This window comes from Thermochaetoides thermophila (assembly GCF_000221225.1).
Source record: "Thermochaetoides thermophila DSM 1495 unplaced genomic scaffold scf7180000011806, whole genome shotgun sequence".
Taxonomy (NCBI): Eukaryota; Fungi; Ascomycota; class Sordariomycetes; order Sordariales; family Chaetomiaceae; genus Thermochaetoides; species Thermochaetoides thermophila.
The window spans coordinates 2,175,469-2,203,125 of NW_006383023.1; the positions used below are offsets into that span (position 1 = coordinate 2,175,469).

The window sequence follows — 27,657 nt, forward strand, 5'->3', positions numbered from 1 at the left end:
GATCTTTGGCCAGCTTGTGTATATGGAAAGCCAGATAAATGCAATTATCAATTGGGAAAAAGTGGTTGTACCCGAAATGGAGCCTGGGGAGCAAATCGCAGGGCTTGTTAGAAAGTTAATGGCCAGTAGTTGCTACTCGGGCATTCCCTGAGCGTCCACCATGTTGGACATGCTTTGCACCACTTCTCTGTGTTAGTTTTCTCAGCTTGGAATTCAGACACCGATTTTTGCAAGCAGAAAATTCGTTTGGTCTTTCCCTTGCTCCCAATCTTTCACACATGACCACTCCCTGTGCCTGGCTTCATTGTCCATTTGAAGTGAGAGTCATTCTGTAATCAAAAGTTGATATCTAGCCAACAACGTAGCACTCTCGGATTCTTTACTTAGTGTGAATGATGTTGTTCTGAGTGTGATGTGCCTTGTTGAGTTGGAGTAAGGGAATTTGTTGTTTATAATGGACATGGATTGAACATGATACAGGGTACAAGAATATGTGGCTGAACAAAGTGAAGGGTTAAAGCAGGGATGAAGTATCTAGGACAAATGATGTAGTTGGAGGAATTATGCTAAGGACATTCCGTGAAGTATCATGTCCTATGTTTGTTGAAATGCTGAAGATCACTGAAAAGGAGTCACAGTCCATCGGTAACCACCCTTCACCCAGGGGCACCTCCCTCCAAAGATGCTAGCCTACTGAAGTCCATGCCCATATAGACAGAGCATGATGTATAATAATGAAGCATTTGAGTGAAAGCATAGCACATAGTGAGGAGTGAACCATAAGAGAAAAACGCTGTGGTTGGATAAGCGCCACCAAGTCCCTCAGGTGAATTATAATGTCCGCTTGTGAGAGATTACATGATTCCCTCGGAGCTGCTAGTACCAATTCATTCATGTTCTAGTCATGACGACACCTTTATGCCAAAAAACTCAATCAAACTTTCTTTTACTCCATGTATCTTGAGTCAATATGGCTCATGCTTGACCAATCTGATCGTAACAGGCATGGTTAAAGGTCAAAGACAGTTTTAAATTGCATAAGTGTTGTGAAAGCGCTTTGGAACAGAATTCCTAGTGTGTCCATGGCGTAAGTCTTGGGAAATCCAGCAGTTGAGTCAGGGTCATATTGAGCTTAAAAAAATCCAAACTTGTGTCCTTTAAGCTATCATTACTTCATGTCGCTAGAGGATATCTAGGAGTTGGTCTCTTATGGCGTGTTCTCGATGCATTTCCCTGACATGCTCCCCAAGATTCAGACCTGTCAGTCAGGCTCATTGCAAAACCAGAATTTTACAGTGCTCAATTGTAATGTCTATCTGCTGGCACTGTCTGTCTGAGTTCGAATCCGCTCAAGAAGTCAACTGGAATCTCTGTTTAACCCTAGTAGTTAGTGAGGGAAGGAACCTGACGCTTCCAGGTCATAACTTGTCGGTGGTCCTGCTATGGAGAGCTCACCCTATCGCTTCGCAGAAGGCTTTACCATTGATATGTGAGTAAGCGTGGCCAGAAAGCATTGCCTTGTTCTCTCATCGTGCTCAACTTGCCCCTAGGCTAATGGGCTTGTCTCCATGAGCTTGAAATACTGCTAGCATCTCTCCCGGTTGGTTGACTCAATGTGGTCAACGTGCTCGAGGTTCACATATCTAGATGTCGCTTCGTCGGTAGTTTTGTCAGCAGGTCCCCTGTTGTATTGTCCCATTGTACTTGCCTTCTCTTTGACTTGAGTTCTCAGCTGTCACTGGATCAAAGCGTTGTGAATAAGTGCGCTGGTGTATTGATTGATTATTACCAAGGTCGAGGGCCAACTTGGAAGCTCTCTCGATGATACAATTGGTAAAGTGCTTGGTCGTTCTTACATTTCTTAACTCCCAAGTGCCTTGGTGGCTGATACATTGGAAGTTGTTTGGCCAGAATGTCGGAGAATTGACTCCCCGCACCAAGGTGAAAAGCCACCGACGAAAAGTTGCAAGCAAGGTCGTTGATTCGTCTTTCGTTCCTGCCATGTGCTCTGGCTTGAAGCACAATATCGGACGGAGGCTGCTTCTGTCAAGTTTATAAATCCTTTGCAAACCTTGGCGATGAGATCCTTTTTCCTCCTCCAACAACCAACTAGAATGCAGTCACCCGAATTGTTTTACTGTTTCCTAGCAAAGCATCGCCGCGGCAACCACGCTTAAGCATATTCTCAGCACTCTCGCAGTATTGTCTTCCAAATCATCGCCACCCGGTATTATTTTCATAGGTAAGTCCAAGATACGCAAGTCAATCATCTTCATGAATCAGCTGGCCTGGCTGGCATGCCATTCCCTGGTTCTAGACATCCTTCCTCTGCATAGAACATCACGTCCTTTTCACAAATCCTCGTTCCTTTGAGATACCATGCACAAATCTTCTTCCTGCTCCCAGCCTTCAACCTGCCTCTCACTCTTTTATGCACACTGGCCTTGATCTGAACTTTGAGCTTCGTCTCAATCTTCACTGTCACCGCAAGTTTGACTTCACCATCCCACCTTTCACATTGAAGCCTTTGGCATCGCGATCCCAACTTGCCTTTGGCATGGAGCACACCTTCACTGAATGCTCAGCCTCTGTCACCTGGATCAGGGACTCAGCGCTGGCTGTGGCGGGAGATCTCGCCTAGACGAGCCTAATCTCATCCACCAGGGGCAGATAATTGTCCTCGCTGGCAAGGAGAGCAAGCCTGAGGTGGCTATCGAGCATCATCTCCAGCCGCATGTGCCTACCTGCAACGCTTGCTGAGCCCCTGTCGTGAACATTCTTAAGAGAGCACCTGCCCGCAGCACCCGAAGGTCTTACCCGCTGTTGAGAGTCCTCTTCTGCCTACCGCTACGTGTACCCCGCTTCTCAAGCCAACATATTGTCCCTCGCGGGGTGCCGTTCGCAGGCACTCGCTATCCGCACCCCGGTCGGGGCGAGTATTTATTTCCCAGCCGGGTGCCTTGACCATTCTTCTTCCTCTTCCCCCCTTCTACTCATGTAACCATCATTCTTTGCTTTTGGCTGGTTGATTAGCCAATACTAATGTGTGGAATCACTTAGACCAACAACCATGCCGGCCTCCAACAACGCTACCAAGGGGCCCAAAAATGCTTCCAAGCTCTCGAAAGCATTTGCTGATGAGACGCTTCGCAAGAACATGCCGAACGGGCAAGAGTCGTATTTTTTCTTCACCATGCTCAAGCACCAAATCACCAAACCCGAATTTGACTGGGTGGCGATTGCAGAGGATAATCGCCTGAAAAATGCCGAGACAGCAAAGGTATGTTCACAACTCTGTTCACTGTTTCATAGAATTACTCTATAGCAGTTGTTGGTCTTGGTCTTCCGGCCTGTCTTTACCATGCTTTAGAACACTTTCTGTTATCTGAACCGTGGGAATGGTCCTAAAAGGGTCAAATTCGCCTTGCTTTATCGCAGTTTTCACCCATGGCCCCTCATTTTCCCTTCATGGCCTTAGTTCATCAAACTCTTAAAGCTTACTGCACGAGAAAAAACTCTTGGCTTGTCTGCAACACTTTATTACTCCCCTTTACCTCTTCAAGTTTTTGTGATCTAGAGTATTGAGCCTTGAATATTTCTTGTGAGAGTTCATATTTTTTTTTCCTCAAGCCCTCTTGAACTGTTCTTTAACATCTCTACAAATTTCATCATCTATGTTCCGGACATCGGTTGAGTTCTTTCACTGTACTTTACCCCTTTTACATCTTTTGTTATCTGGAGTTCGCATGTTCATTTTACAAGGGTCAAGATCTGTTCTATTTGTTGTCTTTCTCTTTTTCTTGTTTCTCTTCTTTTCGTTTTCCCTTAGGTCCCCTTTATCTTCCCTCTAGCTCATCACTCAATTCTGCCATTTTCATTTTTGACTTATTCTCACACTACTCAGGTCCGCTTCGGCCAGATCCGCCGTAAACTTGGCATCGACAAATGGAAGGGTTGGGCGAGCGGTAGGGCCACAAGGACTGCTTGGGCGCGCGAGAAGGAAAGGCAGCTTGCCCAACCTTCTGGTCTCTCTCCTTCTTCTTCGGCTTCCTCTGCTGGCCCGACCCCCGGCAGCGGCAGGCCCAACCCGACGCGCGACCCTCCCGCCGACCCCCTCACACCGACGCCAGTCGGCATCGCCAAGCGCACCCCCTGTTCATCTGCTCGTCGTGCTTCCCGTGGTGGTGCTTCTGCTTTCGGTCGTGGTCGTGCCGGTGCCCGTTCGCGTGCCGGCCGCAGGCGTCATGAGACGCCTGATGATACTCCTTCCCCTACGCCCGAGCCAGAGACTGAGGAAGAGGAGGAGAGTGAGAATGAGGGTGAGCCTACCGTGCCCACCAAGGAGGAGAAGGAAGAGTCTGATGAGGAAATGGAGGTAGAGGAGGAGGAGGAAGAGGAGGAGGAGGAGGAGAAGGAGGAGCCTGCCAAGCCCGAAGAGGAGGGCGAAGAGGATGATGACGATGATGACGAAGAAAAAGACGAGCCCGACGCCGACAGCATCGGCCTGGCCTCCCTGCCGGAGGAGGTAGCCACCCCCAGCAGCCCAGACATCGTCAAGCCCGACCCGGCCGCCCTCGCCGACCCCTTCGCGCCCACCCGCGCTGCTGACTCTGTTCCCGCCCAGCAACAGCAACCTGCGTCCGTTTCCGCGGCCCCCAGTACCGGACCTCAGCAGCCTTCGCCGTCTTTGCCCGCTCCCGGCCCCTTCGACGGTTTCCCCCTTTCAGCTCCCGTCCCCGGCCCAATAATGACGACGGTCAGCATCCACCCATCCCTGCCTCCTGTCCTTGTCCCTGTTCCAGCGGTCGCCCCTCTGCCTCTGGATGATATGGGGCTTTCCAGAATGAGGCCTCATCTCTCGCCTAACTGGCCGGGCAACAACAGCACCGCCGGCTCTTATCCGTCTGCCGCAGCGATCGGAGCCACCGCCGGCCCCAACCCCATTCTTTCTGCCGGTCCCCATGGAATCGCACAGTTCCCTAGCCTGGGCACGAACCAGTCGATGGAGTACAACCATCTGTTTCTGGACGGGATGCATGTGGGCACTATGGTGATGCAGCCTTTGACAGAGGAGACTAAGGGGTATATGGGGTTGGATCAACCAGTTGGTAGGCGATCGACGCAGCAGAGAGAGGAGCAGATCGAGAGGGAGATCCTACGTCGGATAAGGGATCAGAAGAGTAAAGAGGAGATGGAGGCCGAGCCGGAGATTGATTTAGATGAGTGGATTAAATGGGAAGGGGGCCAAGAGAATTATTAAATCCCGGGGATCTGAAGCTGTTTGGGAGTTTTCGATCGGTGGTGCGTCCTCCAACAACAACAACAACAACAACAACAACACTACCATGAGCAGGCGATATTGACATCGACCCTTTTCTTCCGAGATTTTCGAGGATTTCAGCTCTTGAGCTTTGACTTTGGCATTTCAACATCAATATCATTATTAGGTAAGCGAGGGACGGGACGCCCCGCTTCGCCATCGGCGCGTTACTAAGCACCCTCGGTCCCAATAAACGGCTTCATGGATTTTCTTTTCATCTCAGAGTTTTTTTTTTTTTTCGTTCTTATGGGTTCAATATCAGGATGGAGTTTGGACGGGACAGTAGGACATGGTCATGGCATGGGTTCGGGAAGGGCAAGATACCCCAGTATGAGCACTCGACGGCATTAGGCGGATTTGGGATGCTCGGGGGTCCAGAAGATTCGAACGGCGCATGGAAGGGCTTATATATGGACATCATCATGGCATGCATGGTATGGAGATCTGGGATAGGCGTTAGTGGAATGATTCATCATGGATCAGAATGAAGAAAAGGATCAAAAAAAGGGTACAAGTAACCGACATGGACATGGAGTTTGCCGATCTTGACATGGTTGGCATCTGGCGTCTCGTTCGTCTCTTATCATTTCGTTTTGAACCTGGACGGGAACTGCTTTAAAAGCTTTGAGAGACAGAGCATAAGTAGATAGTTCTCAAGGCTCTGGCGCTTTCAACAAGAGATTATGGGGTAGCCTTACGATTTCCCAAGAGTTTGCTCAATGAGTTTTGACTGATAGGGTGCGAAAATGTCCATGGAAGGTCCCCGTCTGATAGTTGGTTAGTAGGAGTCGAGAGAAAGGTAAAGGACCGCGTAATGACGGACCGGGCCACTTCCTCCAGACAAGACACAGCATCTTGGATGAAAAAAAAACCTGAAAATTGTTCTCATGTCGCCAAACAGAGACAAACAACCACGATCTGAGCTCATAGTCTGTACTTTTAAGGTTACTTGGCTTCAAAGAGCCCCGATGTGTCTGTCACTCACAGAGGTGTCAAACCAGCTCGCCGTTCATTTTTTTTTGATCAGCCTCAATGGAGCTTTCCTGTTGGAAAACGTCATAACTCATTCACAAGAGGGCTTCATCTTTGGCCCAAAGAATTCTCCTGAAGCACAGCTTTCTTATTATGGCCATCACCCATGAGTTGGTCCCAACTAACCACTGATCTGGATAGAGGACTCGCCCAACTACTGTTGAAGAGACGTTGAAGAAGACAAGATATAATGACTTATCTACTTACTGTGATTGAAACAGTTATCAGAAACAAACTTGGTAACTACCTAAGGTACAATATTCTTACGGGATGAATGCCCCAATGCCATGCCCAAGACAACACCAGAGACCGAAATTCCCAGCTCCTCGAGCAAATTACCGTGCATCATCATTATCACCTTAGACAAACAGTGAGCTGACACACCAAGTGTACGGTCTGTCGTTCCTTGTGCCACACCCATATAATTTAGCTTCCTAACCCTGACTCCTTTTTCAATGGATAGATGCGGGCACATCCTATCATGTCTCCAAACTTTACCACACCCAAGGAGTCAAAAAAGCAAAGTAGAGGTCTTTTGAGGTATCAGAGGTATCAATGAATCAGCAGTATATAACAAGGAGGTATCATTCATTCATTCCCTTGTCCAAGCCGGCCAGCAAACCAACCAACCGATCACCCAAAACACCATCCAGCTCCTCCAACCAGGCCCACCAAGCCCTGTCCTGTCCTTTCTCTACCATTTACCCCAGAGAGACAACAACAATTCAACAGAAGATCTCCCCAAAAGAGACGCCAGGGGTTACAAGGTAGTAAATAAACAACACCACATAAGTAAGACCAAATCAACGACACAAAACGCCGTGCCCAAATAACCTGTCCTGACCTGTCCTGTCCTGTCCTGACCTGACCAAGTGGTAACCATAAAAACGCCGAGCTATGCTACCGAAAAAGATTTTTCGTCCATCCATGTATCCATGAATCCGTAATGGCAATTCACTTCAGTAGAGAATCGAGAGTATGTATCTCTCTGTCTGTCTTTTCCTGGCCTTTCCTGGCCTTTCCATCCTTCCATCCTTCCATCCATCCATCCTTCCTTCCTTCCTCCCTCTCATTCGAGACATCCTTTTTGTCTTTTGCCCCTGGCAGATGATGAGGGAACCCAATCTGTCGAATCAACGTCGTCCTACTCCGTTGCGGCAACATGATGTATGCCCTACGTTTGAATTTCCCGTCCGTGTGCGAGGTTGGTGTACGAGTTCGTGTATCATATATTAAAGGTAAGAAGGGACAGCACAGTCCTGGAGAGACTCGAGTTTGCCGATAGGAAGCGGACTGCAGAGCTGGGTATCGAACCAGTATATTTCCTCCTTCTCTTTCTTTTCCTTCCTGACTGCCTGACTGCCTGACTGCCTGACTGATTGATTGACTGACTCTTGGGGGGGGGGGTATCATGTGCTGTAGGTACGTAAGGGTAGCTCTTCCTGCAAGCAAAACTGAACAACAACAAACCAAAGCATCGCGTTATATCGAGAACCAAGTACTCCATCATCCGCTGGGCTGAGAGCACGATGCACGTAATCACCTATCCTCCCAACAAACGCCCCACGGAGACAGGAGATCATCTGTGATGATCCCTAACCCCATTCATCGGGCCCCTCTGCCGGGACCGGTCCCTTTCCCTCTCCCGATCCCGATCTCTCTCGCGCTCTCGATCTCGGATCCTGTCTCGATCCCTCTCCTTATCCCGGTCCCTCTCACGCTCCTTCATCGACACCTTGTCCCTCTCTCTCTCCCTCGGCTTCTCCCTCTCGATCCTATCTCCTTCCTTGTCCTTCTCTTTCGGGTTCAAAATAACCTCCTGCACCCACCTAACCCCCTCCCGTTCCGCCCACCGCCTCATAATGCCCAACGCGACCCCCACACCCTCCTCGACCTGCGTCCAAGGCCCCATCACAACCCTCATCCCCCCTTCACTCCCAACCCGCTCAAACAATCCATTTGCCTCTTGCCACACCGCAACCCTCATGCGATTATGCTTAACCCACCTGCCCACCATCGCCCCCCCATTATTATCTTGCTGTATCAGCGCCGGGCTCATACAATTACATATCTGCTCGAGACAGATCGCATGCAACTGCGCCGCCAATGCCCTCAACGCGCGATGGTGTCCCGCCGCTCTAGATCGCAACTCCGCAAAGTGGGGTAGTAAAGACTCCCACGCCGTGATGTCGCACACCTTCCTCTCCAACATCCTCCCCTGGTTGAGGGCATTAAACGCCACCATATATGCCAACACCATCTCCAGATGAAGTGCCATCGCGCGCCGGTCGTCTCCCCCCGGTACATTCGCCGGCGACGTAAGCTGCCCTTGCGTTTGCGACTGCGATGCACCCCTGGAAAGTGCATCCCTAGCATGCTTGAGCTTACTCCCTAGCTGCTGGAAATGGGCGTGCTTGTCGCGCCAGGCTTCAATGGCGGCGAGGGTTTTGGGGTCGGGGGGTTCAGCAGAGCGGGTTGGCGGGCGTTCCGGAGCGGGTGTTGCGGTGGTCGCGGCGGGGGTGTGGCCGGCTTGGGACTGGTTGGATGTGACGCGCGACATGGCGGTTGCTTTGAGGGGTGTTGGGGGGCGGGCGGTTTTGGAGATGGTAGATGATTCCGTGGTTGTGGGGGCTGTCTTAGGCCGCTTGGAGGCGACTGGCTCCTGGGAGGGTTCGTCGGTCGGACGCGGACGCTTCTTGGCCGGGGGCGGAGCTTCCTTGGACTCCTTGGACTCTTTTGTCTCTGTACTCGCCGAGGTCTCCTTCTGAGCAGCCTTTGCCGACTTAGAAGGCAAGCTGAGCAGCTCTTTGGCGCGCTTCGTGTTCTTCTTAAACCTGAAGGTAACAATCTTAGAGGGCCTGGCAGGCTTATCCTCATCCTCGACGCGAACAACCGGCGCAGCGACCGTCTTCCTCGCCGTGTTACTCGACTCTGAACTCTGCGACGCAACGGTCTTGCCCGCCGTCTGCTTCCTCTCCTTCAGGGCCTCCTCCACGACGGGAGGCAGAGTGGGCGAGAGCAGCGGTGGGAGAACGACCTTCTTCTTCTTGGAGGACGACGGCCCTTCGGTCTTGGGATTATCGGCCTTGCTCGCCTTGTCGGCGGCGGTCTTCCTAGGCTTTTCGGGCTTACCAGGCTCATCCTCAAAGAGCGACGGATGCAAGGGCGAGAGCAGCTCGGGCAGCCTGGGCTTCTTGCCGGCTGCCGACATCATGCTCTCTGAGCGGGGTCTTACCCCATTGATCAGCGTCGTGGACTTCGGTGATGCCGTGACATCCCGGTCCATCATCTCTGCCAGGCCATTGACAGACGGATGTGCGGCCTTCGACGGAGTAATATCCTTATCTTCTCGCGGGCGCTTCTTCGGGGTTGTGTTGTTATCGGTATCGGGGGGGCGCTTATGGCTCCCTGAGGTCGTTGTCTGCGACGGCTTTCTGCTGGGGTGTGAGCAATGAAGGCATCCTTGGGCCGAGGCAACATTTCGTCACCTACCTCTCGCCGTTGGTCTCCTGGCGCGGCTTCTCGGACCGCGCATCAGCCGGGCGCTGCGGCGCAACCTTCTCGACCTTGCCGTCCCTCTTGGTATCATCCTTCTTGTCCTCCTTCTTAACCTCTTTAGCCTCCTCTTTCTTAACTTCTTCCTTCTTAGCAACATCCTTCTTCTCCCTCATATCGTCCTTTGGCGGTGGTGGCGGCGGCGGCGGCGGCGGCGGCGGCTTCATCGCCCCACCAGCGCCGTTCGTCTTAGCTTCTCCCAGCTTCGCGGCATCGTTCGACCCAGGCGACGTAGCCTTGATCCGATTTTGGTAGTCGGACAGGGTCATCTTCTTCTTGACCTCGCCCTTGGCGAGGACCTTTGCGGCGGGGATCATCTTAGCCGGAGAGTTCTTCTCGGGAGACTCGATGATCTCAAAGGACGCGCGGGTCAACAGGATACCGCGTTCCGAGTCGGAGATGTTGGTCAGGTACTGCAGCGGGGCGCTGAGGCCGGTGAACCACCAGCCGTCGGGCTCGGGATAGCGACGGGTATATGACAGGGACAGACGGTGCGGTCGGTCGGGCAGGATGCGCTGGGCCACGTTTTCAGCATTTTTCGCCGCTCCATCCATTGTTTCCCGTGTTGTGTGTGTAATGGTCAAGTGTGGGACATGGAGCTTGGTTCGCGTAGCTGTGTCGTGTGGTTAAAGGAAGGGTAGATAGATGTAGGTGAGGGGAGGGGAAGGGGAAGGGGAAGGGAAGGAGAGAATGGGGGGAAACGCGCGCTTTGCAGCTCGAAAGCAGAAAAGTCGGGTTGCTGCGGGAACTCGAGCCGCGGAATCTACGCGCGCCGGTTCGATGATGATTTCGGACGAGAATATGAGCTCACAGTGAAGTGCGCAACGCGCTGCGCGGCGCGTCGGTCACGTTGCGACTGTCGATGCAGTGCGCGAATACTTTGATGGCGCCGTCCTCTGATGCGCGCCGGATGTCTGCAGTCGGGCGATTAGCACATCGACACTGGAATACACGTCGGCCGGGTAATTGACTGCGACAACCGGTTCATCGTGTTCGGGGGCTGATACGTACCAGATAGTCCGAAGGGCAGTGTTGGTGTTGTCCTGCCTCCTCCACAACGTCAACTCCCCCGAATTCCAGGCGGCTGCAGATCCGATCAGCTGTTTGTATGTCCGGACCAGCTCCAACCGCTCGCAGCCTTTTATCTTGGAAGTAATCTTTTATGTTCTCTTCTTTTTTTTTTTTTTCCCTCGTGACTCGGATCGAAGGCGAAGTCGCAGTCGCAGTCGCCGCGATCCGCCTCGCTTATCCCAACCTCCAAGCAGCGACCTGGGCGTAGCGGACGAGACGCGAGTACATCTCTCGCAGTCGGGGGCGCGGGGATGATGTCGTTGGTGATGTTGGGGCACCGGAGATGGGATGACGAGGATGAGATGGGATGGGGATGGGATGGATCGAATCGAATGGAGGAGGGGCGTGCGTTGTGCAGAGGGTCTAGAGTCTGGTGGTGTGTTGTGTCGTGTCGCCTCGCCTCACGGGCCGGTAAACCAAATGCCGAGAGGGTAAAGTAAAAGGGTAAGTTGCGGTTGATGGATGGGATGGATACTCCGCAAGATACCCTTTCGATACTCGAGACCCCTCGGGGGAAAAATAAACAACGGAAAAGAGAAGGACGAATAGAGAAAAAGAGCACCCGACGACAGGATGCAGACACGGCGATGGCGCGCAAGCTCGCTGCAGCAGGGCGTCCGAGGGGCGAATATGAGGCTTGGTCGGATCGGAATACAACAACTAAGAGTGTTGAGTTTGTTTGTTTGTAAAAAACGAGAGAGAGATATCGTGTAGAGTGAGGAACGGGAAAATGGGATGGGAAGTGGGAAATGCGGATAGTGTAGCGTACTGTGTGGTGTTGTGCTGTACGTAGTAGGTACTGCGTAAGGTAATGTGGTAATGGGTAGCGGTAGAGTGGTAGTGGGCTCGCTTCTCGGCGGCGGCAGATGGACGGATGGATAGACCCGTCCACGGCTTGCGGGTATGGTGCAGATGGTAACCAGCAGTCGCAGCAAGTGGTTGTGATGTGACAGAACAGGATCGCTCGGGGCTTGGGACCTGCTTTGCTTCAGTTGGATGGAAATGGGCTAGGGACAAGGTCCCGTAGGCCGTGCAGCGCAGGTCTGCGTCTGTCTGGGAGTGGGAGTGGTGTGCACGCAGAAAGCGATGCCGAAGAGTGCAGTGCAGCTGCTGTTTGGAAGCAGAAGCAGGAGAATGCTTGGAAGAGATGCAGTGGTGCAGTGGTGCAGCGATGCAGCGATGCAGCGATGCAGCGATGCAGTGCTTTGGTGCAGTGCTGCTGGCGCAGGGCAGACAGAGTGGAGCTTTCTGGGGGGAACAATTTCACGAAGCGGATTGGCTGAACGGACCCCAGTCCAGCCCGGGGATTGGCAGATTGGGGGAAGAGTGCAGTCCCGCTGGGCTGATGCGGTTGCTTGCACCAGAGGGACTGAAGTTGGATGAAAGTGTGTTCCAAACTTTGAAGTACAGTGTACACTGACATTCGGATCGTGGACAGAGAGGGTCGCCTCCGCAGTTTCAATCCTCCGTCCGGGGAAAGTAACTTCAGGGTTGCAAAAAAAAAAAACAAAAAAATCCAAAAAAAGGCAGAATGGGAAAGCTGGAAAGCTTGAGGAGGACACCTGGGGCTGTTGCAGCAGCAGCGAACGAAACGTTCTTGGCGCCGAAACACCTGGCAGATTGCCCCACTTTGCAATAACTTCCTCCATCCAGTCAGGTCGGGGTCGGGTCGTGAGCTTGGCTCTGGCGTCGTTTTGCTTTCCGCCTTGCCAGCTGTTGCTGTTGGCCGCAATCTCAAACCACACAACGACAGAACAGCCTTTTTACGCGGTCTAGCTTGATCTCCCGTTCAATTCTCAATTTCACAAGGCTCCATGTGCCCTGCTCAGCGGCCAATGGCTGGCATTGACCCCTCAGGAATCGAGTTTTACTTTTAGTTCTTGCATCTCTCTTACTGGACGAACTGACGATCTGACCCCCCACCCAAACACCGGGCTCTGAGTGAGCGAGACGGTTCTTCTCTGTGTAACTCGCTAGAAGGGTGGACGGATAGCCGGCTGCAGCAAGAGGCCAACCTCTCAACCCAAACAGATCAGACACTTTCCCTATCCGAATGGTTGGTGTTTTTTTCTTTGTGTGACCTAAGCCAAACTGAGTTGAGCGCTGAACGATGGCGCGATGACACCCATCATTCTACCGATCTATCTCTAAGACCATTTCCATCACACACCTATGGCGTCTTTGGCTCTCTCCCATTGCTGCCCATCCGTTCCGTTGTCTTCGAACAAGCCGTCCTTGCAGTTCGTGCTTCAAGAAGAAAAAAAAAAAAATTTTTTTACGACCATTTTACACCACAGTAATGCCCAATCAGACCCACTTCAATTGTTGTAATGCATGGACAGCAGGATTGCCGGCTGCTTGGTTGCTTGACAACCAAGACATGCTTCAAAATTTCAGGTTTCCAACCCTGGTAGCCCCCTATCTCCTTCGCCTTTCATCTTGAAAACTACCTCATTGCCCTCTTCCTTACATGCGGGAGGGCAGGGTAGCACCTATTTGTTTTCAGCTCAAACCCGGATGGAGGTCATTAGAAGAGAGAGGTGCTACAGAGGCACGAAGAACGTCCGTGGAGGGAACAAAGAACCAAGGGAGGGTTTCGCACAAGTAAAACCTAACCCCTCTCACAAAGATACGCGTGAGACATTGCCAATCATACTTACGGATTATCCTGCTGCTGCTCCTCCGTTGTTGGTTGTTCATACTCCCTCATCCAAACAACCCTCAAATCGTGTTCTTAGTCCCAACATGCTGTTGTCCTCAGGCACTCGGAAACTCAGGAGTCAAGGCTCAGGTTTTCTTCAGGGATGCCGACCCCGCTCCTCACCAAATTTTTCCTCGCTCCCTGTTGAACCACGTGTTCCCGCCTGATATTTCACTTACCTATACTACATGTAAAGAAGCAGACGAAGTGGAAATGTTCAATCCTGCGTGCTGCTGAGCAAGAACGGACCCCGACGGGATCTGCTGGAGGATGTTCGCCTGCCGGGGTTGAAGGCCGAGGGCGAGTGATGTCGTAACGTGCCAGTGGTCAGGACTTGTAATCGGTGATCAAGTTCGGGGAAACGCCGAGGCCCTGAACTCACGAGGAGACTGGTGTCTCGACGGGACTCATGGCAAACGCTCGCAAACTTGGTGAGGATAAAGAAAGGTAGGAGAGGTCAACCCTTCCATTTTCGCAACACAGACAATCCCTACCAACTATCTAACCCCCGAACTATCCCTTACAATAACGATCAAACTCTCATATTCTCCCCGGCAGGAAATGACGTACGAGCAAACAATTGCTATATACGGTACCCCGCGAGTTCCCTACAAAACCCTCTTTATTCTCCCACGGGCTTTCCCACAAAACAAGCAATCCCACAACGTATGTCGTAGCTCAACGTAAGAGCCAATCACGATATCTCTCTGACACGGACTATCCGCCTAACAAAGACTCGACAATTGAATGCCGACAGAAGATCCGCGTAAAACCCCCAGAACAAACAGGCGTAAACTCCGACCAGTAGACTGGTCATCCTCTAGGAAGTCGACGCTCCAACGTCGACACAGAAGATCCGGGGTTTCCCCCGACCCACGTAATTAACACTAGCCTTAACGCATCTACTCACTTCTCAGCCAACCACACACACACACACACACACACACCAAACATCTTCTAACGTTCAGCCTCGGCAGCAGCATTCCCATTCTGTCCCTGACCCTGACCCTTACCCTGGTCCTGATCCCCCTCCGCCCCAAAACCAGCCGGCCCTCTTCTACCTTCTGGACCATCCATCCTCTTCCTCTTCGCCGGCGGTGCCCCCTCTCCACCACCGTGACCACCAAGCCCATCCAACAGTTGCCCAGCCAACACGCGTTTTTGCAACACCCAACACACCTGCTCCAACGTCTGCACCTTCGGCTCGACCGCATCAACCCTCTGCTTGAGCGCATCAAAGTCGCTCACCAGCACGCGGGCCCCAGCCGGGTTGAGCAGCTCCAGCTGGCCGATGATGTGCTCCGCCAGCGCGCGTGTAGACAAGTTGTTGAACTGGGAGTCGAGAACGGTAACCGAGTGGCGGACGAACTCGAGCTGTTCGGTGCAGTCCTTTTTGGTGGACGTGACGGACTGGTTGAGCTGGACGAGTTTCTCGGATAGGCCGGTGTACTTCTGGGTGAGGTCGCTGACTTCCAGTTTGGTAGAGTCAAACTCGGTCTTTATGTTGGCGACTGTGGAGGAGATCTTTTCGAGTTCGGCGGTCGAGGGCAAGCCGCTCAGTTCGGGACCTGAGGAAGTACTAACAGGAGGATTCTCTTCCAGGGCCTTGATGCGCGTGTCATGGCCTTTGACGGTGGTCTGGACACTGTCTAGCAGCTTCGCCAGCCCATTGGCTGTGTTATTAAGGTAGACCTGGACCCTCTTCCAAAGCTCTTCCTGCTTAGAGGCGACATCCTTAGCAGCCTTCTCCAAGACCTCTACCTGCTTCGTCAAGCGCGGGACGTCGAAAGACAGAATTTCAGCTGCTCGCTCTAGGATGTCGATATCGAGTCGGCCAATAGCCGCCTCGCAGTTTCCAAGCCGCTGTTCCTGGGTCTTGACGTCCCTTTGAAACGAGACAAGATCTTCGCGGAGCTTCGTAGCCTCCTCCGCGTTGCGCTGGGTCAATTGCTGTGTGAGTTCATCCACATGTTCAAGAAGTTTTGTGATACTGGCGGATACCCCCGTCTCCGTCTTGGAGACCTGGTCCACATCGTTATGGTGTGCCGATATGGTCCGCTCGATCGTCTTCTTGAGCTCCTGCTCTTGCTTGGAGAAGCGGGCTTGTAAGTCGACTTCCTGGCTCTTCTGCTGCGCCTTTTGTTGAGCTATCTGGCTAGTTTGCTGCTTCTTGAGCTCCTGCTGTTGCACTCTCAAGTCCTGAACCTCCTGTTTGAGGTCTTTGATTTCCTCGAGAAACTCGGCCAATAGTTCTTGCTTAATATCTTCCCTCGCCTTCTTCAGTTGATCCTCGTAGCCGACTTGGAGCTCTTGTTTGATTTCTTCTCGTAATAGCTTTATCCGATTTTCAAATTCGGTCGTTTTTTCATCCTTTTCCTTCATGTATTGGTCATTCATGGTTTGAATCTTCGTTTTTAGCGCACTGATCTCTTCGACCAGTTTCTGATTCTGAAGAGTCTTTTGCTTAACGCTTTCCGTGGAAGACGCATTTTCGTTTTCCTTGTTGTTTGTGGCGGATAGGCTTGTAATAATCTGGATCATCGACTCGGTTGTCGTGTTGAGGTCATCTTGAGCTTTCTTTATTCTGGCATCCAGCTCATTTACCCGATTTTCATACCTCATTCTATGCTCATGCTGGACCTCCGGTATGGAAGGAAAGTCGGCATGCTTAACAAGGGATCTGTTATAGTCATTTTTTCTTTGGATCAATATCTTGCTGTAAGCTTCCCTCTCGGCCTGCAGCTTGCTGAGCAGGGCTACGGCCCTATCATGTTCCTTCCATAGACAGAGTAGCTTATCCCGACTCTGCGACTGCGTGCCCGTTGATACTGAGAGAAATGTTAGACAATTATTTCTTCAGATAAGGTATTGTACAACTGAAACAAAGGCAGTTGTCTCACCTGACTTGACAGTGGCGCTAGTACCATTAATACTGGCGGTGGTACTGCTTTCAGTCGGTTTGGCCGGCTCTTGGGGGGTCCTTGGGGGATCTGGGAGAAGAGGTGGTCGTCTGTCTCGATCCCGGTCTCTCAGGGGAGGATCGGTATCCCTCCGATATCGATCGCTGGCATAAAAATCCCCTGAACTTGATCTTTGGTGACGGTAATCACGGGAATCAGAGTATGAACGACGACCCTCATCGGTGGGGCGCCGAGAGTAGACATCGGAAGATCTGTACGACATATCGTCTCCCTACCACAGATCGGAACCGACGGGGCTTCTACCGGAGGTGGCGCAAGGCTCTGAAGCATGTGTCACCCCAGCTGAAAGCACTAAGCCCTTACGGAGCCGTATACCCAATGTGGATATTGTTTTTTTTCCCCCGGCCCTTGCCAGGCGGACTATGCCTGCAGCCAGGCTCTCGTCCCAGGAAGGCAATATCTGTCCAGAAATACAAACCGGTTGACAAATGTTAGGAGTAAATGTTCGGGTTGATAGGCTTGCAGTTTAGCCACTCGATTGAAACACTCAGCAACTGAGATAAAAGAGAAGACTTAGAAGGTTTTGAGGGAATGCAAGACCAGAAGGGGAAGAATATCAACCTGTCCCAGAGAAGTATATATATATATATATATATATATAGATATAGATATATATAGATATATATATATAAATATATATATATATATTCTCAAAGAGTTGGGACCTTCCCGTGATCTTAACTCTTAGCTGTGGCTGTTTGCGACAGGCAAGAACGCCCTGAATTGATTGATGTTTGCTGTTGAAAGCGCAACCGTAACAGTGCTTGACCTGGCAATCAATTTTTCCTCACACTGACTGTGCAGTGACTGCACAGCTCACAGCGCGACGTGCGATGATGCTGCCTCATCAAAGATGCTGACCGGGATCAAGCCTTTTTGGAGATGTCACTGATGGTGGGAAATAGCCAGTTGCTGCAACCTAAGGTTACACTTGGGCCGTAGATGTAAATCACCTTCGGCCAGGGACAGCAGTGATAATCGAGGACACAGCCGGCTCAAGACTGGTGGTCACAAAATCCGAGAACTTAGATCAGTTGCCAGTTTATTTGTCGAGGACGTTCTGTTGCCGCAGCATCCAGACACCAGCAGCTGTCGGGCGGTTTGGCTCGGGCCACGCCCGAGCCCTTGGTCTTGCGATTTAATTTGGCACTTTCCGGGTCCACATGGTGGGAGCAGCCAGTTGGAAGTAGCCATGATGTGCATCGATAAGATTCTATGGAGCTTGACGCTCCCCCTCGCATCCAATGAGGCTTATGCTGGCTTTCTTGGAACTAAGGCCAATCTGCCAATCAGTGGGCTCAAAACCCGAAGACCGCAACTTTTGTGGCGCTTGACAGCTGCGCCAACAGGCTGTGGCGTTTTGAGGCGCGTCAAGCATAAACGCGGTCGGCACTAGCCACAAATTGAAGAAAGTTGGGCGGGCCAGCCACGGATATACTGTGCCTGGATCTCGACAACATCGAGCAATCGAACCCCTCTTCGTGGCCGCGATCGAACCGTGGAATCGCATCTATCGACGCGACCATTGTCCGTTTCACCGCGAGCAAAATGGCTGCTGTAAGTGCCATACATTTCGTGAACTTGCCCCAACTCAGAGGCTGACATTTAACACTTATAGCCTCTCGTAACGTCGGTCACCGAGACCAAGGAGCTCCGGGGACTAAACCTTATCGCGGCGCATTCGCATATTCGCGGTCTTGGTGTCGATGCGGACACTCTAGAGCCCCGGCCGTCGTCGCAAGGCCTGGTCGGGCAGGAGAAGGCCCGTAAGGCTGCGGCGGTGGTTTTGGAGATGATTAAGCAGGGCAAGATTGCTGGACGCGCTGTTCTGATCGCTGGTCCTCCGAGGTATGCAGAACAGTGAAGTTATACTATGGAAAAGCTCCAGACTAATGCGACTCTAGCACCGGCAAGACCGCGATTGCCATGGGTATGGCCCAATCCCTAGGCCAGGATGTCCCGTTTACCACACTAGCCGCGTCCGAAATCTTTTCCCTGGAGATGTCCAAGACCGAGGCGCTGACCCAGGCCTTCCGCAAGTCGATCGGCGTCAGGATCAAGGAGGAGAGTGAGATCATGGAGGGAGAGGTCGTGGAGATCCAGATCGACCGCAGCGTCACCGGCGGCGCGAAGCAGGGCAAGCTCACCATTAAGACGACGGACATGGAGGCCATCTACGATATGGGTAGTAAGATGATCGATGCCATGACCAAGGAGCGTGTGATGGCGGGCGACATTATCTCCATCGACAAGTCCTCCGGAAAGATTACCAAGTTGGGCCGCTCATACGCCCGATCGCGCGACTACGATGCCATGGGCGTCGACACCAAGTTCCTGCAATGCCCCGAGGGCGAGCTGCAGAAGCGCAAGGAGGTCGTCCACACCGTCTCCCTGCACGAGATCGATGTCATCAACTCCCGCACACAAGGCTTCCTGGCCCTCTTCTCAGGCGACACGGGCGAGATCCGCAGCGAAATCCGTGACCAGATTAACACCAAGGTCGCGGAGTGGAAGGAGGAAGGCAAGGCCGAGATTGTGCCGGGCGTGTTGTTCATCGATGAAGTCCACATGCTCGATATCGAGTGCTTCTCCTACATCAATCGCGCTCTCGAGTCCGATCTCGCCCCCATCGTCATCATGGCCAGCAACCGTGGCGTCTCGCGCATCCGCGGCACCGACTACAAGTCGCCTCACGGCCTGCCCCTCGACTTCCTCGACCGTGTCGTCATCATCAATACCCACCCCTACACCCCCGACGAGCTGCGGCAGATCCTGTCGATCCGCGCGCAGGAGGAGGAGGTAGACCTCACCCCTGACGCGCTCGCCCTGCTCACCAAGATCGGCCAGGAGGCCGGCCTGCGCTACGCGAGCAACCTGATTACCACATCGCAGCTGATTGCCGCCAAGCGCCGCGCCAAGCAGGTTGGCGTCGAGGACGTGCAGCGTAGCTTTAAGCTGTTCTATGATCCCGCCCGCAGCGTACGCTTCGTGCAGGAGTCGGAAAAGAGGTTGATTGGGAACGATGGCGTGGTGGATTTCTCGTATCAGGGTGCGGCTGAGGCTGCTGCTCCTACTCTCCCGGCCGCAGCGCCGGTTGACCCTGTTGGTGGGGAGAAGATGGACATGAGCTGAGCGGTGTCTCGTGGAGAGTAAAGGTTTGCGATGTGTCTTCCATTGCTGCGGGCGTTAGGGGAATCGGGTGGTACACTACGTAACTGGGAATTAAAATTGTTTATTTGACTGATGATTGAGATATGCGGATGGGCGAACGGGCGGGATGAGGTTCCTGTATCCTGTGTAGAGCACGTAATGAATGATTTGATACTGGTAGACACGAATGCAGAGGTATTGTCAGTTGTCGTGAAAATTGTACGCCATGAATCTATCGTTCCAGTATTGGGTATAATACAGAAGGTCCATATACATATATTTTAAATATATGATAGCGACACATCCTCATACAAAATTCGCGACTCTCGTCCAACCCCCTTCATCCCCAACTAACCTAAACTCCACATTCTCCTTGAAATATCCGGCATCTTGCCACGCCTTCATTGTCGGCCCGTCGAAAGGCCCTTGCTTCTGCCCTCCATCGCGTCCATCCGTCCACCGGAACTCCCACATCTTGACTGCCCCTGGCGTCCCTCCATTCCCGCTAGTCCCATCCTCTTCCTCCTCCGCCGGCGGCGCAACCCAGTCCTCGCCTGTCTCAGCGCGGTACTCCCTCATCAACCGTTCTCTCTCCGTCTCGTAAATATTGGGGTAGTCCCTCCCCAACAGTTTATCTGCCGCCTCAGCGATGGCATTAATTGCCTCCTTGATCTTCCTCTGTTTTGGATCCTGCTGCTGCTGCTGCTGCTGCTGCTGCTGCTGCTGCTCCGCCCCATCGACCTCCATCACGTCCCCATCACCGTTGCTATTACCCTTATTCAACTTCTTTTGCTTCCACTTTGGCACCTTCTTCACTTGTTTTCCCCCACCGCCCTGCATCTGCGCCCTCCTCAGCCTCGCCAACGCATCCAGGACCGTCTCCCCCGGCTCCAGATGCCGTATCAACGCGCTCAACAAATCCTTCGTCAACACACTATCGCTCTCCCTCTGCGCTCTCCTTAGTTCCTCCTCCCTCTTCTCGTGCGCCTCACGCGCCTTCTTCATATCCTTCTTGCTGATCCCCTCCAGCCAGCGGTCGTGCACTGCATCAGCGTCCGCCGCTTTCCGAATGTAATTCCCTTCCTCGTCGAAGGCACCTTCTTCTTGCTCAGCTTTCATGTTGAAGGCATCGATCTTGGGGGCGTGTTTTTTGAGGCCTCCAGCGCCCACTTCCGCGTCGAGGCCTTCTTCTTCCATGGCTTTTTGGTAGTCGATTTCGCCGGTGACGGAGTCTTCGTCTTCGGAAGAGGTGTGTTCAGCGTCGTCAAGGTGGATGTGCCCGCCACTTTTGGAGGACATCTCCTGCCCCTCAATCTCATCGTCTGCCAAGAAGCGGACTTCTTTCCCTTTCTTCCCGGACGTCGTCTTTTTCGTATCTTCCTTCTCGGCGTCTGAGTCCCCGAACATATCAATCTCCTCTTCCTCTTCTTCTTCCTCTTCTTCTCTAGGCCCCTTCTTCGGATCATACTTATCCATCGCCTCGAAGAAATCTACATCCTCTGGATTCTTCTTCCCCTTCTTCCCTTTTGTCCTAGCCTCCGCCCGATCCTCGAAGTTCTCGTTGTCTGAATCGGAATCGTACCCATCAATGTTAACCGCCCCGCGCTTCGTTCCTCGCCCGCCCTTGCCAATCACGTCGGCTTCCAGTAAATCATTGTTGTCATCGTCATCGTCGGCATCAGGATCGTGCGCGCTGGGCGCGAGAGTTGAGGGATTGCGCAGGTCGAACTTGACTTTCTTGGCGGGGCCCTGGCCAACGCGGTCGCGGTCGCGGTCCTGGCCGTGGTGGGCGCGTGCAAAGGCTTCGCTGTCGCGTTTAGGGCGGGCAGCGGAGAAGGAGGATGCCATTGTTATATAGGGGGATCGCCTCGAGGGCTCAGTGCCTATAGAGGGCAAGGGGTTAAGGAAATGATGCGGTCGATCAAGGCTTCTAGAGGATGCACTCTTCTGAAGCCTGTTGAAACGAGTGTCAAGATCCTGGAAGCGCTGCTCCTGTTGGGCACGCTAAGCTACTTTAAGGAACTTTGACGTCAGTTTCTTGGCAAAGTAGGAGTGTGGCTGGTGAGATACAGGGGTTTGGGATATTGACCTTGGTGGACAGCACTGGCAAAGATGACAAGAAAATCCGGGGAAATTTCTATGTATGGGTATAAAAGACCAGAAATATCAGACGAATCTTGATTCTTAAAGAGAATTTCAGTTCAACGTTCTGACTGCAAAAGAACACACTGCTAACGCAGCTCCCACCACAGCGCCACAAAGGCCCCGCACTGGGTGTCTGGGCCTGTAGAAACAACGCCCGAATGCCGCTGCCCAGAGCTGTCAATGTCATCAGCTGTTGCCTCAGCTCCAGTCTAAAACCAACGTCACTCAACGCAATCCGGAACCTCTTCCCTCGTAATTTTTTCCCCCCTCGACTCCTCTATCTAGATATTCGATAGAACTCGGTTTCATCTCCTAATTTGTCATTCCCGAAGGCCTCCAGTTAGTAAAAAAAAAAACAGCACCACGCGCATTAATCAATATGGTATGCCACTCCCTCTCGGCACCAATCCTCCCCCCCCCCAAAAAAATATTACACACACCCAGGACCCGACTGACTTATGACTCCGGCAGTTTGGACACTGGGGCGTCGGCGGCCCCGACTACCGCGGCGCCGGCATACGCGGCGCCCGCGCGCAGCGCTTCGACGAGTACTACCGGTGCTACCCCATCATCATGGCGCCCGGCGCCGAGCGGCCAGAGCTCAACTACGGCTCCAAGATCTTCCTGCCCCCGTCAGCCCTGGAGAAGGTGTCTAAGTTGCACGTCCAGTGGCCCATCATGTTGGAGCTTATTAATGGTGCGAAGGGAAGGCACACGCACGCTGGTGTGCTGGAGTTTGTTGCTGAGGAAGGGAGGGCTTATATTCCGCAGTGGGTACGTCCGTCAGGGACATACATAAGGTTGAGCTGGGGATGCAGGCTGACAACCGCAGATGATGCAAACCCTGCAGCTCGACGTAGGCGACATGATCCAGGTCAAGACAACCTCCCTCGAACTGGCACAAATGGTCAAGCTCCAACCTCAGGACGTCAACTTCCTTGAGATCAGCGACCCGCGCGCAGTCCTCGAGCGCGTCTTCCGTAACTTTGCCGCCCTCACCAAGGGTGACGTCTTCAACTTCGAGTACAACGATGAGATCTACGAAGTTGCCGTGCTCGACGTCAAGCCCGAAACCGAGAAAATGGGCGTCAGCATGATCGAGACTGACGTCTCCGTCGAGTTTGCCCCGCCCGTCGGCTACGTCGAGCCCGAGCGCGTGCCTCGTGCGGGAAGCGGCGTTAGCACGCCGCGCACACCTGCCAGCGGCGCTGGTGTCCCTATCGGCGGGCTCCTACACCACCAGGGTACCATGGCCCAGGCCATCAACTACGACGCCATCGCCCCCGGCTCGGCGCTCGCCACAGCAGGCAATTTCGCCGGCGAGGGGTATCGCGTCGGGAAAAAAGGTTCCGCAGGCAAGAGCGGGGCGACGCCGGGGACGAGTACACCTAAGGAGGCCATGCCGGCCGCTGCTGCTGTGCCGGGCAAGTGGAATCGTAATGGGCCCGCGCCGCTACGCTTGCCGCCAAATAAGCTGTTTTTGGGGTACGAGATTAAGCCGGTTAAGACAAAAGAGGATAAAGAGAACGAGGCTGCGAGGGGTAAAGGGGGGTATCATTTTACGGGACAGGGGCAGACGTTGAGGGGAGCAGGAAAGAAGAAGGGAGGTGGAGAGGAGAAGAAGGGAAAGTAAGAGTTGTTGTGGGGAATGACCGGAAACGGGTCAAGAAGAGGGACGCAAGGGATTGGGAGCGAGCAAGCTTGATGGACAGTGCTTAATCTTTGGCTTTTGGACAGCCGCTTGCAGAGAGAGGCACGATGACGTAGACAAGTGCTTCTTTTTTGACATGCGGCAGACGTTCATGACTGGGATTTGGAGTTGAAAGATTGCTCTAAGTCTATGAAAATCAACGGGCTTAGGAACGAGGGAACACGGAGGGCGGGCTGGCGTCTTGGTACCGTCATGATACCAGTTTGTGAAGCTGAATTCAAGAAAATTCGAAGGTTCTTTGAAATGAATCTACCTATTATTGTAAGCCTTAGAAAGGAATCAACTTGAAATCGCATGTTTTAATGGCATCAACATGTTTTCCGGGTGTTGTCGTCAGGGAGGAAAGTCAGGCGTTTTGTGATGCACTGTGTGTAACACACTGTGTATGCTGTCCTTGCCAAACTCAAGTTTTGCAAGGCACTGACACTGAGTCTTGGCAAACATGGAATGATACCAAAGAGACTCCAACGAGTAATCATTCTCTAGGCATAACTTCCTTTTTAAACTTCCAAGCCCAGGGCAGCTTCAAGCTTTGACTCTCCCCTTGCAGTCAAGGAGCGCGAGGTCGTTCCTGCCCTAACTGTAGAAAGTGGGCCCACAGTGGGTCCCAGCCGGTCAGCAGCAAACCACTCTTGTGCTTTGCCTGCGCTCAGTCGTCCCATCTCCGTCACCCACTCACTCGCGCTCACTCACACAGTGACCTTTCGCAACCAAGGCCAAGCAAAGTTTCGCGAAGCTCAACATCTCAAAAAACCACCCTGCGTTATCTGCGACCGCTTCGTTCGATGAGCGCCCGCAGCTCAGGTTTTCACGAGCAGTCGCTTATACATACTTTCAATTGATGTCGACTGCATTGTGATTTTCCCTTTTTTCAATCCTCGTTGATTGACTAATTCAATTGCATCATACGTCACGCACATAACCTTACCCAGGGGGGCCTCGACTCACCTCGCCTCAACTCGACTCGGCTCAGCTCAACTTGACTTCTCGCCAACGTCAACGGCGACACTCAGTGACAACAATGACATCCACAGCCTTCCACATGCCACTCGACAACCGTCGCGTTCTGCGTCCGCGGCCGCCGCCTGCGCTTCCTCCTCCCAGGTTGAACGGCCCTGTTACCAGACGCTTGGCTGCACTTGTCGCGGCCAATCCGAATCTCGTCTCTGCGATCGAAAATGGCAGTCCCAGCCCCGAGCCGACTCCAAGTCCTCCACTTCGTACTTCGTCGCGGCTTCGCAAGAGATCGCCTTCACCCACTGCTGAAGCAAGCACTCGTCGTGCAGCAAAGAGAGCGCGTCATCGTCGTCGGAGCCAGAGTGAAAGCGACGAAGACAGTGACTTTGACAACGACGGCCCCACGCAGCGGCGGGGTGCCCACTTGACCCGGATCGGCGGTCGTCAAGCCCGCGGCGCTGCAGTGGAGCATGCGACCCCCCGGAAGTCGGCCGCAGTAGCAGCCAGTGAAAGCAGGAGGGGAAAGCCAAGCCTGGCCTCGGCGGCCGTGAGCAAACCGAGCAAATCCCGGTCCGGTGGGACGTTGCTGTTTGACAAGTCTCCGAGAGGAGGAAACAAGAATGCAATGAACGAGAAAGAAGCTGATCCCGAGACAATTCCCCCGTGGGCGACCTTACCATACCATGTCCTTGTGCAGATCTTTCGCTACGCAGCCGCGCTGCTCGCCGACGACTGGGAGCGCGCAAAGTGGCTGCGCGCAGCGACCGGCATCTGCCGCGCCTTTGCCGAGCCGGCCATCACGGTTCTGTACGAGTCGCCGCCCTTACTGACGAAGGCGATGGCGCATCAATTTATTGCGCTGCTCGCGAAGGATCCGGCCACGACCATGTTCAATTACCGACAAAAAGTGCGCGAATTGCGCATCGATCCCGAGGAGCTTGCCTGGAGGCCGTACAGAGGTCAGTTGCTGGATCTCAGTGCGCTGGTTACCTTGCCGAGGATCCAATCGATCACGCTGTATCACCCCAAGGACGGCCCACCTTACCGAGATTTGGATGAGAATTTGCGCTGGCATTATCCAATGTCGCTGTTTGATGCCCTCAATGGCGTCCAAACTTCTTCATCTCCCGACGAGTCAACCTCGGCTTTGTCCCAGCAACCTACCAAACCAACCAGACTCACTGAATGGCACTGGAACCGACGCATGATGGGCTCCAAGGTTACCCTCTCCGACATCAAGAGCCTCCACCAAACCCCCGCTTTCTCTTCCCTCAAGAAAGTCACCTTCCTCAACTACCAGCTCCCCTCCATGCGCGACTATGCTACCAGCGAGGACGTGCTGGCCGCGAGGGATAAGGCCTTTGTCGCCGCGCTCGCTGACGCGATCAATGCTTTACCAAAACTGGAGCATCTGACGTTCGAGTCGTCGACAGCCGTCTGCGGACAGCTTTTGGCCGTGCTGCCCAGGAATTTGAAGACTCTAGAGATCACCAATTGCTGGGATGTGGATAGTGACGCGCTGGCAGAGTATTTGACTTCCGGGGGAAAGCAGCTGAGACAGCTTTTACTCCGGTATAACCAGAGCTTGAGCCTGGCGTTTTTGGTTGTGCTGAGGGATGCATGCCCGAATTTGCGGACGTTGGTTGTCGATTTGAAGACGTACCGACATCATACTTTTTATGATGACTCCGACCCGGAGTATAGTGCGGTCTTAGAACCGACGCAGACCCCGACGTGGCCGGAGAGTTTGGAGGTTATTGAGCTGAAGAATATGCGCAAATGGACGGCTGAGGGCGCGGAGACGCTGTTCCGGAGCTTGGTGGACGCCGCGCCGAATTTGTCTAACCTTCGTAGGATCGATCTGAAGGCTATGCTGGATATCCCGTATCGGCAGCGGTCTAAGATAAGGGATCGTTGGGCGGCGACGTTGAGGCATGTATTTTTGAGAGAGAGGAGTGATCCCATGCCGCTGTCTACGATCCACAGGCGGAAGGAGGAAGATAAAGATATGAAGATGGCCGATGTGGAGGAGATTGAGAACAAGTCTCCTGGTCGTGGCCGGAGAGCTACAAATGTCACCCCCTCGAGGAAGAGTGCCCGTCTCGCAGCGAAGGAACAACAACAACATCATCATCAACAACATCAACAGCAGATGGAGGACCCGTTCCGTCCAAGCAACTGCACACACAGCCTCCGCAGCGGCGTCACCCGCCCCTCGTACGTCGAACCTGACACTGACATCGACCTCGACTCCGACGCCGACTCCGACAACGACAACGACAACGACGGACAACCCTACACCCCTCAAAAGAAGAGAAAATCCTCCTCCAATACCATCTCAGGAAACCCCACCCCCCGCCTTGCATCCCTAGACGACGAGGACTCCTCCCAGCCAGGCTCCCCCTTCGATCCATCTGAGCTGGAGGGATTATACAGACAGGGGCTGTGCGACGTGGTAGAGATCCAGCTCGACAACCAGAAGCCGGCAGAGACGATGTTTGTGATGGATGATTTTCTGGATGATGAGCCGGATGATCTCGAGGATGAGGAGTGGGATGGGGTGGATGATTTCGAGTTCCAGGCTGGTGGGTGGGGTTGGGCTTGGTGAACGACCCTTCTAGAGTGCATTTCAAGCGTGATGAGAAAGAAAGGTATTGGATCCTTCTTCTTTCGTTTTATAGGCTATGAGCATTCATCGCCGCTGGCGATTGCGATTAACATAAGAACCCGCCAAGGTGCTTTGTGTTAAACCTCCCTCTACCGATGATGATGAGCACCCTTCGGCGTTGGTGGTTAGGTTGGGAAAGGTTTTGAAAGGACACTGGATGGATGGATGGATGGATGGATGGATGGATGGATACACCCGACGTTGATCATGTGCCGGAACCAACATCCGACTACTACTAATTTCTCGGGGTGTCGATCCCACATTTTCTTACTTACAGGGCTATTAGCTATCACGGTTGCTAGCTCGGATACTGGCTTCTACTGGAGTTTGGTCGGAGGGTAACTTGCTAAGGAAAAGGTAACTGAA

The 27,657-nt window shown here is 53.0% G+C and overlaps 7 protein-coding genes across 7 annotated transcripts; 4 read left to right on the plus strand and 3 right to left on the minus strand.

Moving 5' to 3' along the window:
- Positions 1-3,070: 3,070 nt before the first annotated feature.
- CTHT_0006140 (uncharacterized protein) lies at positions 3,071-5,260 on the plus strand (the record flags this gene model as incomplete). The annotated part of the gene is made up of 2 exons (XM_006691084.1): positions 3,071-3,280; positions 3,905-5,260. The coding sequence occupies 2 exons, from the start codon at positions 3,071-3,073 to the stop codon at positions 5,258-5,260; spliced, it is 1,566 nt and encodes a 521-aa protein (XP_006691147.1).
- A 2,671-nt stretch (positions 5,261-7,931) lies between these two features.
- Positions 7,932-10,461, minus strand: CTHT_0006150 (uncharacterized protein; the record flags this gene model as incomplete). The annotated part of the gene is made up of 2 exons (XM_006691085.1): positions 7,932-9,789; positions 9,845-10,461. 2 exons carry the CDS (start codon positions 10,459-10,461, stop codon positions 7,932-7,934), a joined length of 2,475 nt encoding a protein of 824 aa, XP_006691148.1.
- A 4,175-nt stretch (positions 10,462-14,636) lies between these two features.
- On the minus strand, positions 14,637-16,930 carry CTHT_0006160 (uncharacterized protein; the record flags this gene model as incomplete). Its single annotated transcript, XM_006691086.1, has 3 exons — positions 14,637-16,507; positions 16,580-16,669; positions 16,876-16,930. 3 exons carry the CDS (start codon positions 16,928-16,930, stop codon positions 14,637-14,639), a joined length of 2,016 nt encoding a protein of 671 aa, XP_006691149.1.
- A 1,278-nt stretch (positions 16,931-18,208) lies between these two features.
- Positions 18,209-19,792, plus strand: CTHT_0006170 (uncharacterized protein; the record flags this gene model as incomplete). Its single annotated transcript, XM_006691087.1, has 3 exons — positions 18,209-18,217; positions 18,279-18,508; positions 18,565-19,792. The coding sequence occupies 3 exons, from the start codon at positions 18,209-18,211 to the stop codon at positions 19,790-19,792; spliced, it is 1,467 nt and encodes a 488-aa protein (XP_006691150.1).
- Positions 19,793-20,011: 219 nt separating this feature from the next.
- On the minus strand, positions 20,012-21,658 carry CTHT_0006180 (uncharacterized protein; the record flags this gene model as incomplete). Its single annotated transcript, XM_006691088.1, has 2 exons — positions 20,012-20,042; positions 20,166-21,658. The coding sequence occupies 2 exons, from the start codon at positions 21,656-21,658 to the stop codon at positions 20,012-20,014; spliced, it is 1,524 nt and encodes a 507-aa protein (XP_006691151.1).
- Positions 21,659-22,334: 676 nt separating this feature from the next.
- Positions 22,335-23,588, plus strand: CTHT_0006190 (putative ubiquitin fusion degradation protein; the record flags this gene model as incomplete). The annotated part of the gene is made up of 3 exons (XM_006691089.1): positions 22,335-22,337; positions 22,427-22,729; positions 22,788-23,588. 3 exons carry the CDS (start codon positions 22,335-22,337, stop codon positions 23,586-23,588), a joined length of 1,107 nt encoding a protein of 368 aa, XP_006691152.1.
- A 1,099-nt stretch (positions 23,589-24,687) lies between these two features.
- On the plus strand, positions 24,688-27,231 carry CTHT_0006200 (uncharacterized protein; the record flags this gene model as incomplete). The annotated part of the gene is made up of 1 exon (XM_006691090.1): positions 24,688-27,231. One exon carries the CDS (start codon positions 24,688-24,690, stop codon positions 27,229-27,231), a length of 2,544 nt encoding a protein of 847 aa, XP_006691153.1.
- Positions 27,232-27,657: the final 426 nt, after the last annotated feature.